General features: G+C 43.1%; 1 protein-coding gene across 8 annotated transcripts in view; it reads right to left on the reverse strand.

The window, feature by feature from the left end:
- The window catches only part of RALGAPA2 (Ral GTPase activating protein catalytic subunit alpha 2), a 322,541-nt gene that overhangs the window by 123,347 nt on the left and 185,128 nt on the right, over positions 1-14,066 (reverse strand). For all 8 annotated transcript variants that reach the window (XM_042980989.1, XM_042980987.1, XM_042980988.1 and 5 more), the window contains 5 exons: positions 11,940-12,048; positions 5,769-5,879; positions 3,820-3,888; positions 3,400-3,537; positions 1,184-1,367 (listed from right to left, as the gene is read on the reverse strand). In XM_042980989.1, coding sequence (XP_042836923.1) covers positions 1,184-1,367; positions 3,400-3,537; positions 3,820-3,888; positions 5,769-5,879; positions 11,940-12,048 — 611 coding nt within the window. The remainder of the gene's footprint in view (positions 1-1,183; positions 1,368-3,399; positions 3,538-3,819; positions 3,889-5,768; positions 5,880-11,939; positions 12,049-14,066) is intronic.

A 14,066-nucleotide genomic window follows, 5' to 3' on the forward strand; every position in this document is an offset into this window, starting at 1 on the left:
TCTCCATTTCCCTGACTGCTTTCCTGGTGACATTCCCTCATTCTTTTTTCCTTAAGGATGTTTTTACCCCCAAAATTCATTCTTGGGCCTAGGTTTTAACTTGCAAAGTCCATACCATTTTCATGGATGATCTAACACTCCACACCCACATTTTTTTTTTTTTTAACTTTTAACTTTGAGACAATTAAAGACCGACATACATTTATAAGAAATAATACAGAGAGATCCCAAATATCCTTCATCCCCCTGGTAATATCTTACATAGCCTAGCTATAGGACAGTATCACAATTTGGAAATTTTGACATTGATACACTTCATTAATATTCAGAGTCTACTCAGTTTACATGCTCTTGTGTGTGTGTATGTTTGGTTCTATGCAATTATTTCACATGTACAGATGATACACCCACATTCTAACTCACATTTCAAGGCCTGGAGATAGGCTCTTGTCATTTCAGGAAGAAGCATGGATGAGGAGGACCTACAGCATTCCCTAATCCTGACAATACCCATATATCCTAAAACAGACCCTCTGGGGGTGCCTGGCTGGCTTGGCTGGCACAGCGTGCGACTCTTGGTCTCAGGGTTGTGAGTCCAAGCCCCATGTTGGGTGTACAGATAACTTAAAAACAAAATCTAAAATAAAATAAAATAAAATAAAATAAAATAAAATAAAATAAAATAAAATAAAATAAAATAAAACAGACCCCCCGCCATGAGCAGAGCCTCAAACTGTGGCACATAAATCCCCACCTCTCTCTTTCAATGCTCTCCTAGTCTATAACACTCGACCAGATCCTTTCAAAGTCTGTTCATCCTTCTAAGTCTGGCTTAAGTCCTTCCCCATGGGAAGTCCCCATGGTGCTACTGATCCACAAATGAGTCCTTCTGCATTTATCCTGTCTCTCTAGTTACATGTTAAGTTCCCTGGGGATAGAAAATGAGCTGTTTTTGTGGGTCTCATAGGTCTGACACAGGTCCTCAATACAAAATTCAACTAAGATGGGAAAAGAGAAGAAACAGAAAAAAAGAAACAAGGAAAGCGTAATTTGCTATCACATAGGGGTCTAGAAACCAGAATTTTAATAACTAGATTTTAAAAAACAATGTAGCAAGCATGGGCAAAAGATTACAATCTTTCCTTTTCCTGCCCATGAGAATTAATGTTCTGAAGAATCTTACCCTCTTCCACTGTGAGCAGGTTGCCCAAATCTGCTGATGAATGATATTGGACTGGCTCCGAATTCTTCACATTTGCCAGTGGCAGGAAGGGGTCGTAATCCGGGGATGACAGGTCGGCCAGGGTCAGTGTGTAGTGACTCTGTTGAGTATATGTGCTTGAGCCACACACACAGCAGTGCAGAACCTGTAAAAAGCAATGTGTGCCATGGATGCCACGAACATCCTGTCCCTGACAATCTGCCAACAGCACTTTGAGAGGTAGGACTCTCGTTTGGTAATATCTGAGAACATAGAATCCTTTCCGTTCTAAATTATCTTCCTGCTATTTGCAAGGTTATTTTTCTCCTTTTATATCAATACCAATAAATATATTTTCAACACAAAAGGAAAGTAAAAGTTAGAAAGTGCTTATTTTGCCATTCTGGGTGATCGCACACACCCAAGTCCTGCTTCTGTCCACCAGAATGTTCACAGACCTTCTTTTTCCAGTTCCAAACTCTACTACCCAAATGTCCAAATAGATACCTAAATCATGGCGTACTCTTACTATGTAATACTAAAGAGCGATGAGTGAAAAACTCACAACTATTCCCAACGGTATGAATGAATGAACGCCTTGAAAATAATGTTGAGTGAAGGGCGTCAGACACAGAAGCACATACTGCATAAATCCAGCTACACAAAGTTCAAAACAATCTACACCGTTACACAGGTTAGTTGCTGCCCCAGGTATGCGTATGGGGATAGTAATCAGCAGGGAGCCAGCATAGGTCCTTCTGTAATGCTGAGACTATTCAGTTTCTGCAGCCAGGATCTGGTTTCACAGGTGTGCTCGCTTTGTGAAAATTCATCAAGCTCTCACTTATGACTGGATGCATATTATACTTCAATAAAAAGTTTCCTTTACAGATAAAACCACGTTGTTCAATAAATTTGTGACTCATGTTAACTAGGAGGGGACATTTTTATTGGTAAAACAATTTTAAGAGAAATCTTTTAAGAAAAGAAATGTTAGAAAAGAGACAAATTTAAATGACTGTGGCTACTTTAGGTTGTCAAGCCAAGCCTTACATAGGTTTATAAACCACAGAGATGACAGAATATCTAATGAATTAAAATCTTTGAATGAATTAAAAATAACATAGTTATTAAAATCTCTGACCACTAAAAAAACCATTTAAAAGTACAATACTTTTTAGTAGAATTTCAGCTATGTTTTATATTTAATACATTTCAAAATAAGGCAACACAGTAATCAGTTAATGACTTGGAATATTATTTTTTTAAAGGTTACTAGTAAAGGTTTCTTACTAAAACAATTAAAAACAGGGGCACCTCGGTGGCTCAATCGGTTAAGTGTCCAAGTATGGATTTCAGCTCCGATCATGGTCTCACAGTTCGTGGGTTTGATTTTCACACTGGGCTCTGTGCTGACACTGTGGAACCTGCTTGAGATTCTCTCTCTCTCCTGCCTTTTCTGCCCCTCCCTGCCCTCCCCCCCTCAAAATAAATAGATGAAATTAAAAAAAAATAAACAACAGAATTGTCCCTGAGTACTAATTATTCAATTGATACACAAATGCCAAATTCATAAATAAACCTTTCACAGGACAGACTGTAAAGCCAATATAGAAGGGCAATATAAAGGATCCAGAGCAAACACCATATACCCAGTCATCAGTAGAGGTTGAAATTTGAATATTTTAAGTACCATAAAAATGATGAAGCTAAAAACTTTGATGTGATATATTTCCTTAGTGTATTTCTTAAGATCTTGTAAAGCAAAGGGATTACTGAGACCTTTATACTTATTGATAAACAACTGATAAAACAATTTTGTCAAACTAAGACTGTAAATATTCCTAAAATATAAACATTTCTTTTAAAAATTAAGTAGAAATAGACCATGTTACATGAAAATTGGGGATTCTGATCAAACTGCAGTTGTTTAAAGATGGCAGTCATGTGAAAATGCATGTTTCTTTCACTTGGTAACCACTGCTTCTCTACAATTACTTCTGTCCTGTTTTCACTCCTTAAATTATTCATTTCTTTTAAAATGTTTTACCTCTCCCCATATCTTTTCCAAAAGGGCACAAATAAATAAATAAATAAATAAATAAATAAATAAATAAATACATGCACAGACATATTTGGGCGATTCTCTGATGCTTAAGTCTATACTCTATGTCCATGAGGCACAAATGGAGACTCACCCTATAGATATAATCCAGCAAAGGGGCTCTGCACGAGTGCTGCTCCTCCAGGGCTACTGTGGACACTGGGTGGAGAAGGGTGTTCACTGGCAATGCCATGCACCAGTCCAAGAGGCAGAGTAGCAAGGATACAATAAACTGGAAGAGGAAATAGGCCCAATACTGTACACTGCAGTCTTTTAAACTTCACTATATGTCGCAGCAAACAACAAACTGTCCCTGCACAATAGTAATTACTCAGTGGACACACAAATGCAGAAGAAATGAATGAGTAAATAAAGTTTTCAAAGGGGAGACAGTTAGGACCAATACAAAAGAATAATAAAGGATATCCCTGCGTGTAACATTGTTTTTCATTTTATCTTACATTAAAAAAAAAAAAAACCAGACTGGGGAAAACTTAGCTGATGTGCCACCTACCTTCTTATCTGTTTCCACTGAGGAGTACTCTGCACTTGGTAAAAGAAAAGCAATTGTGGCCACAAGGATCTGCATAAAGACAAACCTCTAATCAAACAGACCATAGTAATAGTTTACGAAACCATATGATAAGAGTCTCAAGATGGCCTTGCACTAAACCCAGCTTGGTGCCAGTTCACTTGAGGAAGGTGATAAGAAGCCAAGAGCCAGTTTAGAGCTCTGTGTGATCCTGAAAATCGGGAGAAAGTCATAGAGCCATGCCTCGTCTCTATTCCACTCTCCTGGTGGTGAAATTGGGGCCCCAGAGGAAGGGACATTTCTCTCTGAGGTCACACAATCCCCATCATCAGTCTCCGCACTTAATGCAATGAAAGTAAAAAAAAATATTTTCAAAAATAACTATGAAAATGCTCCCATTTGATTTTCTTATAAACCACCCCAGGTCTCCACCTGTTATCCTGGTATAAAAGCACCCCTTTCCTTCTCAAAGCTATTCCCCTTTCAATGATAAACTACAATCGACTCTTGAACAACTCAGCCTGAGAGGTGCTAACCCCCTGACCTTGCACAGGAAGAAATCCATGTATAACTTTTGTCTCCCCCCCCAAATTTAACTACTAATAGCCTACTACTGGCCAGAAGCCTCAACAATAATATAAATCGTTGATTAACACATATTTTGTATGTTGTATGTATTGTTGTACTCTTACAATATAGTAAGCTAGACAGAAAAAAAATATTAAAAAAATCATAAGGATGAGAAAATACATATATAGTGTACTATATTTATCAGAAAAAATCCACATATAGATACATGCAGTTCAAACCCATGTTGTTCAAAGGTCAACTGTGTACAGTTGCCCTAAAACCCAACTTTATAACTTGCGGCATCTTCTATCCCTATGTCCAAACCTCTGTTCTGCCCTAGGTCACCTAAGCTCTTGGGGAGAACAGAGTGATCTCGCTGGTGAAATCTGTCTAGGGCTGAGAGGAAATAAATCAGTATCACTTCTTCTCTCCCCCTGTAATACCACGCAGAGACAAATCACATTTCCTTGAAGAGTTACCACTGGATGTGCAAAGAACAGGGCACGTTTTAAAAAGTGTAGTTTTAGGGGTGCCTGGGTGGCTCAGTTAGCTGAGCATCTGATTCTTGGTTTCGGCTCAGCTGACAGCCTGGAGACTGCTTGGGATTCTTTCTCTCCTGTCTCTGCCCCTCCCCTGCTCATTCTCTCTCGCTCTTTCTCTCTCTCTCAAAACAAACAAACTTTAAAATAAAATAAGAAGTGTAGCTTTAAAAACTAGCAGGAATGGATGGGCCTTATATTCAGGTACGTACAGAGGTGAGGGTAGCTGCTCCTTTACAACTAAGCACCCTCAAATGCAACCAGCCTCCGGGATATCATCACTGGAATGATTCTTCCTGTTCCTTCTATCTTTCTCTCCCACCAATTACCACCGCCCTTCCCCCCCCCCCCCCAAGAGGGTATTACAGCAGTAATCTCATTACAGCTGGGTAATCATGCTATGGCAGAGAGCATGATCTGGGGCTTCGGTCTAGGAGAGACTCCTGTTTCACTCAACAGTCCCCCCACCCCCCGCCCCTGCACGGAGGGCATCATAACCAGCTGCCTACTCCTTGTTGGCACCATCCAAATTACTCTCGATGAATGAAGCCCAATCTACAAAAGGTCTCTTTGTTGTGGTCGTGTCTGCCTTTCAAACTCCCCAAGTGTAAAACTCTGCCCTGGAACACTGGTGGCTTCTTTACGTAGTGCCTGAAATCACAGCTGAGAAGAGCCGGTGCAATTTAATCTGAAAATGAATGACCCGTATGGCAATTTAATAGTCAGTACTCTAACAATTATTTGAGTATCTGTAATTAATTAAACACCAAATACAATAACTGGGAAACGCTTACGTGTTAGCATTACAGGACAAAGACTTACTTCTGAAATTTTCCGAGGCAGAGAGGTTTCAAACATCTGAAGCTTTTCCCAGTAGGAAACCAGCAACTGAAGAACATCACAGGCCACCTGAGCCACGACTTTGTTAGGAAACTGTAACAGGAAACAGAACCCCAAACTAAAGGACTGAACTTAACACGTGCATTTGTCCTAAGGAAGAACAAAACATGTATTTCTTTCCAGCGATGTTTAGGATACATTTCCTTGTTACGCATTAATTTTTTGAAAAATGTGTCCTGGTCCCACATTGCACGTGTACCATCCTTTAACTGCCTCTTGTCCACATGTATTAATTTCCTTAACATTCTATAGAAACAAAGAGCTGTTGTTCAGTCATCTGAAAATTAAAACCATAATTTCAAGTGCCTCATTCAGATTGCATAAATAATAGTTTTGAATTGGAGGAAATTAAAAGGTAGTACATTACTGAGTATTCCCTGTGTGCTGGCCCTTTTAGAATTCTCCTCATTTTCGCATTGATGTATCTTCATTAACACCTCTGCAAGGTAGATATGATCTTCATTTTATAGAAACATGAAGTGATCAAGTGATTTCCCACCTTATAAAATTAAACTTCACCCACATGTGTAATGTACTAAGAAATGTGAAAATTTGGGAACTGTGAGAATATAATCCTATGTTATGATGTATTTATTCAATTACTTTGAGTGTGTTTTTGGAGTCTGGTGTGTGTACAAGGACCTTTGGATGCTCCCACTTCTTGCTAGATGGCATGTCAAAGGGGAGGGACGGTACTCACAAAGAACATTGGGTTGGATGGATGAAACAGATGAAAGACACCTTGTGCCTCTCTCCCTGCCCAGAACCTGGGGCTACCCTGCTGTCCCTACCTTATTATCTAAAGCCGAAAGGTTTGTCGCTGATTTTGGGTGTCTAAGGAAACCCCTGGATATGTAGCTTAGTTATTTCCACACCAGGAGCTCCAAGTCACATAAAGCAGGTACCAATTGACCTCAGCACCACACAGACATGGAAAAGTCAACATTTAGCAGCTCAGTGCAAATGTACAGGACGAGGAAGAAGGTAAGGCAAAGGGGATTACTTTGAACTCTGTAGAATAAACACTTTCCAAATACTCCTTCCTGATAGGTGCAAAGTGCACCCAGGGCAAGAGCGTCTGCCCTCAAGGGGCTCTCAGAGCCTGGCCTCTAGGCCTCAGATGACCTGATGCTCACGAGCCTCTTTCAACCCTGCAAACACTCTGGCTTGCTTCTGTCCCAAGGCCTTTGCCCTTACTCCCTGCTTTGCCTGGGATGCTGGCTTCTGCCACATCTCTCAGATCATGGCACTAAAGGCCTCCTCCGTGAGGCCACCTTGCCTATCCCAAGGAGTGGCAGTCTATCTGCTCCAGCTCTTCGGCTCCATCCTGCTTCGCTCTCGTGCTTTCCTCATGGCATTAAGGGCTATCAAGCCGATCATCTGTATTTGTCTGCCTGTTCTTTTGTGTTTGTTTTTCCACATCTTGTTTACCATTATGTTCCTAATGCCTTGCACACCCCCCGGAGAAGTAACGCATGACGAGTCTAAGGTGAAGAACAGGAATAGCCACTGGATGTGTTTCCACTGCATCACAGGGGTCAGGTCGTGGGGTGGAAACATAAGGCTGGCATGGCTCTTACATCTAACTAGAAGCTGGGAGCAGACAAGAGGACAACGAAGAAATGAGAGCTATGGTAGACCAGACAAAGAGCCTCTGGGCGGAGGGATGAGGTGTGAGAGAGGGGGCAGGTGGTAGAGAGAATGGGGGAAGGGTGGAGGGAGAGCTGAGGTTAGGCCAGAAGAAGGCAGAGGGAGAGTGTTTCCTTTAAGGCAGCAGGTGGTAGGGCACTGTGGAAGCAAGGTCAGGCTGGAGGGCTGCAGGTGGGATGCTATTACTGACACGTGAATGCTGTGGGTGGTGGTGGGGAGAGACAAATCACTCATTCACTCACTCACTCACTCATTCAGCACATATTCATGGAGTAATGACAATGTGCCAACACTGAGGGTGACACGTGGTAGCTACAGTTGTGAGGAGCACAGCAGGAAGGATAGGTTGTTGAATCGCTGTGTTGTACACCTGAAACTAACATCACACTGTGTGTCAACTATACTGCTTCACTGCTCAACACTGCACTCTGCTCCAACATGCCAGCATCTTCCTGCTCTTAGGATATATACCAACTCGTTTCTACCCCAGGGCCTTTGTACTGGGAGCTCCTTCTGCCCAGAGTGCCCCTTCCCTACACACTGCTCAGCTTCTTCTCATTACTGCTTTCCCCACTCACATGCCTTCACCTTTTCCTTTTACAGAGCATCTCTTGCTCTCAGTCCTCTCTATGGTGCACATGTGTGGTTGCTTGGCCAGTATCAATTCCTCCCTCACTCCTTAACTAATAGATCTATTTTGAGGTGCCTTCCCTCTCCCATGCAGGCCATCTCTCCCAGCTCCAGGAATGTGCCCTAACAGGCTTAAACGAATCAGAAGATTTTATTCCCAGTCTCAGTCGCTGGTACAGGGATGAGCGAGAAACCTCGACTAATGCATCTCAGTACCTCTTAGGAGAATGCTGTGATGGAAGTCCTGCAGAACACAAACAAGGACACATGGGACCCTGACTCCTACTGGCAGATATCCTCCAACCCTGCAGGCATCCCACCCTAACATGAAGCCACCTCTGTGGACTACAGAGCAGTAGAGTTAGACAATTAGGTCAGTGTTGAGTGTTAATCTCCTGAATCAACCAACCCTGACCTCTTCCTTACCCATGTATTTTCCAGCTTTATGAATCAATATGTTCCCATGTTGTTTAAGCCAGAAAAAGAAAGAAAAAAAAGTATAGGGCACAAGATGAACAGGGCAGATACAGTCTCTACTCTGAAGGACTAACAGTCTTGGGAACAGGCAGGGACCTGTTCACATATGTCCCTGAAAGCCGTGCAGAGTGCTCTAGTCTGTGGGCTACTTGGTCAGACCCTGTGCAGACAGATTCCTCCGGTGGCAGGAGGGAGGACAGATCTGTGGGGGCCAGACTAGGGCCAAGGAGTTGGAAGGCACCAGGAGGCTCAGTTATTGGCAGGGGGAGACAGGATGGGTAGGGATGGCCCTAGGGCAGCAGGACTCTAGGACTGAAGTAAGGAGGGCGGGGAAAGTCAATGATGTCTCCTGAGATAGGGTAAGAGAAGGAACGACAGGTGAGGCTGAGGGTGGGGCTCGGGTTGGGCCTCCTCTCACTTGGGCTGCCAAGGAGACAGGGTTGGCAGCTCACCTGAGCCAGAGCCGAAGCTGCCACTCTAGTGCCCTCGGCCCCCACCTTGGAGGGGACACCTAGGTCTGTGACTACAGCTCAGGCTTAGAACCCTCCGCCCCCACCCACACACTCCCCCACCAGACACAACTAGCTGAGTAGAATTCTCCAGGCAGCTAGGCAGTGCTCTGCTCTCACTGTTTTTCATGGATACCTCCTGGGGAGCATTTCCCAGCCTTCTCTGACCATGCCCTTCCTGCATCTGAGGGAACACCTGAATCAGCCTCATCAAGTGTTCCTGAAGGGCAGGGTCACAGCAGAGTGGTGCCCAGAGCCATGTGGAATCCATAAGACGGGAAGCCCTTTCTGGCCTCATGCACCCTGTGCTGCTGGGGCCGGGCCTCCTTCTCTAGTCCGCCAGATGCTCCCCCTCCTAGCAGAGCCCTGAGCCTCCCTGGGGCCCCTCTTCTTAAGAGTTGTTGCTGTCCCCCTTGCTCCCCGTGGCAACTCCTTCCCTGATAGCTCTCGGTTCTCTTAGATTCATGTGCTCCCTCCTTCAGTGAAAGTGCCACTGGCACAGGAACACAGGCTTCGGAGGGAGGCAGGCAGGGAGTTGCCCCAGCGTCCTGGAACTGCATCCATGAGTTTCCCTCTGCTATTCATACTGGTTAAAGGAAGGTTGATATGGCTGATCTCGGCCCTCTGATTTCTTAGCAATTCAAGCCGGAGCAAGGTCCTTGGCCTTCTTTAGCTGTGCTCTCTTTTATTGCCAAAATGGGGGGATCAGGAGCATCCTGGGGTGCAGGCTTCAATGGGACAGCCCCCACACTGTGGCGGGATGTCCCCTGATAGAGCACGGCTCCAAGCATGGCAGCTACGTTTTTTCTGGTACTCTATGTTTTCCTCATAACTGTAGAAAAACTATAGAGATTTTTGAAAATGTGGAGAACTACAACAGGAAAACGTAAGCCGTCATATATCCTTCTACTCTTGTTATCTATACTGCATAGAACCACATAGGGTAGAAGATTTATCTACAGATCTCCTTCACTCTGAGACACCACTGAATTATTAACAGCTTTTCCAGGAAGGGAGTAGGGGTGGGGAAGCCACAGCACATGCAATATACCTTTCTAGATTTAGGGAAAAAACTAGGATTGGAAAAATAGATCTTAGAATTGAGAAAATAGGATATTAAAAAGCAAATTATACTCTGCATAGATATACAATTGATATCCAACTTTTTTTCACTGTAATAGTTATATGTGAATATTTCACCATGGCTTTTGGAGTGTCTTATACACTGCAATTAGGGAAAAGCCCAGACATGGGGACAGGGTGTCCTGGGTTTGACCCTGGCAGACTCTCTATTTCCCAATCAGCTCATTTTCCACATCTGTGATGCAGAGGTTGCAGTAAGCCTTCACACAGAGGGTGGTTTTAAGGATTAAAAGCAACAACAAAGGTCAGCACCCTGCTCAGGCCAGAGGGAGGCCTCCTAAGTGATATTTTGGTTTGATCAATTTTCCATTCCTCATCACAGGGATCAGCAGCAAGTGTTTCTCCAGCTCTCCGGATCTGACTGGCACTCCCAGGTGTTGTGGAGGAGAGAATGGGGGATGGGGTGCACAGGTGGGAGGGGGTCAGAGGACATAAGACTTGGTCAGGAAGGGGAGTAGGTGAGGAGCACTGCCATGAAATCCGGCTGCAAAGACAGGCAGGGGCTAGACCAGAGGGCCGGATGCCAAGCCATGGGCAGGGGATGTCCCTGGCTGGTTATCCTGTGGGCTGAAGCACAAAGGTGACACAGCTCTATCGCTGGCCTGGTGATGACTGTCCCAGTGTCAGCTAAAATGGTTGTTACTATTACAGCAACACATGACAGGCAGTAGAGAAGGGCAGGCATGAGCCTGGATGCTGGTATCAGATGCACAGTTTAGGGTCTGAACTTTGGCTTGACCAGGCTCTAGAGCCTGGAAAGAGCTCCTTGACCTTCCTGCACCTCAGCTTCTCCACTGTAAAGTGGGACAAGTGCCTAGCAGCTGAGAACTTCCACAAACCCCAGTACAGTGCCTGGCAGGGACTAGACACTCACCAGTTCTGGGGGGTATAATAACAGCAGTGCTAATTATTACCACCATCTCTAAACAGGAGCCAGAAAGGGACCTGGCAGGTTTTGAGCCCTGGTTTAGGAAGTGGCCTAACAGTATATATAAAAGTTCAGTTTTGTTTTCCTGTTACATAGATCTGCTCTCAGTGCTGCTTCCATCCTTTATACCTGTGTGCCTGTGTGCTTAGGACTGGATTTCTCTGGGCCTTGCTTTCCTCTGGTGGGACATAGTGATTGTACCATCTACCTTGCAGAGCTGTTCTGAAGTATTGACTTTGCAATGAATGTGGGCCAGCATGTGAACCCAGTCAATGGCAAAACAAAAACAAAAAACAAAAAACAAACAAACACAAAAAACCCCAAAAAACACTCCCTCTTTTCATTAACAAAGCAAAGGAAGAAAGACATCCTAAAAGTGTGAAGGCCCAGTCAGGTGGCGAGTACTCAGGTCTCTCCCAGTCCCACTGCAGAGGCCAGGGCATGAAATCGCACTTTCTTGTCACTATTACCAACAGTGGTGTTGCTTGCCACAGGAAGTGCCCGGCCCACAGAGGAACCCCACTCAGGCAAAGGGGTCAGTCCAGGACAGCTCAGCCACCAGTGGGGAAGCAGCTATTGGTGGCCTCTTTTGTGAGCCTCACAGAACATTCAGCATGGCTCTCATAAAAACAATTTTTGATTTAAAACCCCTCTCTGATATAGGGAAAAAATAGTGATGGCGCTAATTCAAACTAGAACTGGTTGAATATCTGGGATACAGATTACTGTCAAATACACATCACGAATTGGTAATACCTTCAAAGTGACACCTATCACATTGATGGCCTCTTTCAGCTGAGGATGGCTCGTGCACTGGGCAAGCTCTTCGCATATCCAGACCCCGAGGGAGCAAATGGCGATGCATCTTTTGGAAAAGAAGGAAAAGAGGAAAACTCTCAAAAAATTTAACATGTTTTCTTGGTATTTTCATGTGACAAAGTATTTTAAATCTTTTTTTTACAAAGTAGCAAAAATTACACATACACTAACAGAGTGTCTTCCTGAGAAAAAAAGGGTAAGGACAAATAGAAATACTGATATTGGTTAGTAATTATTTAATGAAGTAAATGATATACTTCCTGTTAATAGTCACAGCCCATATATCAGTTATTTTTGCTGACATCTTCTTTAAATTTGAGAGAGAGAGAGAGAGAGAGAGAGAGAGAGAGAGAGAGAAAGCATACCCACGAGTGGAGGAGAGGGGCAGAGGAAGAGAGAGAGTATCTTTTTTTTTTTTTTAATATAATTTATTGTCAAATTGGCTAACATACAGTGTGTAAAGTGTGCTCTTGGTTTTTGGGGTCGAGTCCTGTGGTTCATTGTTTGCATACAACACCCAGTGCTCATCCCAACAAGTGCCCTCCTCCATGCCCATCACCCATTTTCCCTCTCCCCCACCCCCATCCACCCTCAGTTTGTTCTCTGGACTTAAGAGTCTCTTGTGGTTTGCCTCCCTCCCTCTTTGTTTGTAACTATTTTTTCCCTTCCCCTCCCCAGTCTTCTGTTAAGTTTCTCAAGATCCACATATGAGTGAAAACATATGATATCTTTCTTTCTCTGACTGACTTATATAATACCTTCCGGCTCCATCCATGTTGCTGTAAATGGCAAGACTTCATTCTTTCTCATTGCCAAGTAGTACTCCGTTGTATATACTTGATCTTAGCCAAAAGGCCGAGAAGCGATACTCCGTTGTATATATAAACCACATCTTCTTTATCCACTCATCAGTTGATGGAAATTTAGGCTCTTTCCATGATTTGGCTATTGTTGAAAGTGCTGTTATAAACATTGGGGTACATGTGCCCCTATGAATCAGCACCCCTGTATCCTTTGGATAAATTCCTAGTAGTGCTATTGCTGGGTTGTAGGGTAGTTCTATTTTTAATTTTTTGAGGTACCTCTCCACTGTTTTCCAGAGCGGCTGCACCAGTTTGCATTCCCACCAACAGTGCAAGAGGGTTCCCATTTCTCTGCATAGTCGCCAGCATCTGTTGTTTTCTGAGTTGTTCATTTTATTTTTGCTGACATTTTTAACTACACTGTATTGCTTCAAGATAGTTTTGACGAATAATCAAAGACATGAATCTCAGAAAATCGTTGGAAATTGAGTTTGTAATTGTCTTCCCTACAATAAAATACACAACACCTACTACAAACAGAATACAAACCCTATATTCCATTGTAAAGAATATTTGAACACAACTTCCAGAATCAGCTGCACTGTTATCTTTTAAACAATAAGTGAGGACAAAGCTTTCTTCAAATTACACAGTCCTTTAAAAATTACCTTTCTCAATTATAAATCATTTTTAAATGGTAATTCTCTTTGGAACTGATATATTCCACTATCTTTTGCAATGATCAAAAAGTCATACTCCTGTTAATTTTTTCTGAATGCCCACATATAAAATTAAAATACTTGCTCCCAAACCTGGTCAGTTTCAGAACAAAAGGGGGGTTCAAGTCCCTGCTTGGAACCAGAAGTTAACTGTAGGATGTATATGTTGTTCTTTGTAATAAGAGGTCACATCCAGTACCAATTAAACTGAACGTACTGCTCAGCTCTCCACAGTAAAAGTTCTTTGTATTCAGTATAATTCAGCAATTAAAATAAATATATTTTGAGGTTTTAAAACCACCATATTTCACTGGAATCTCACCTCTTTAAATTAAGACAGACTAAGGGCTTCAGAACACGTTTATTAAAAGTCCTTTGGAGGCTAGGTCACCTTCTACTTAAATGCACTCAGTATAAATGGGCAGCCCAGTTTATAAGGTGTGCCTGGCCTTCTTTGGTTCTCTGACAACAGCATAATACATGAATTCCACACGCTTTGAACCCTCGACTTCCCGCACTGTATAGAACTGTCTCCTCTTGCC

Source organism: Panthera tigris, chromosome A3, assembly GCF_018350195.1.
Source record: "Panthera tigris isolate Pti1 chromosome A3, P.tigris_Pti1_mat1.1, whole genome shotgun sequence".
NCBI lineage: Eukaryota > Metazoa > Chordata > Mammalia > Carnivora > Felidae > Panthera > Panthera tigris.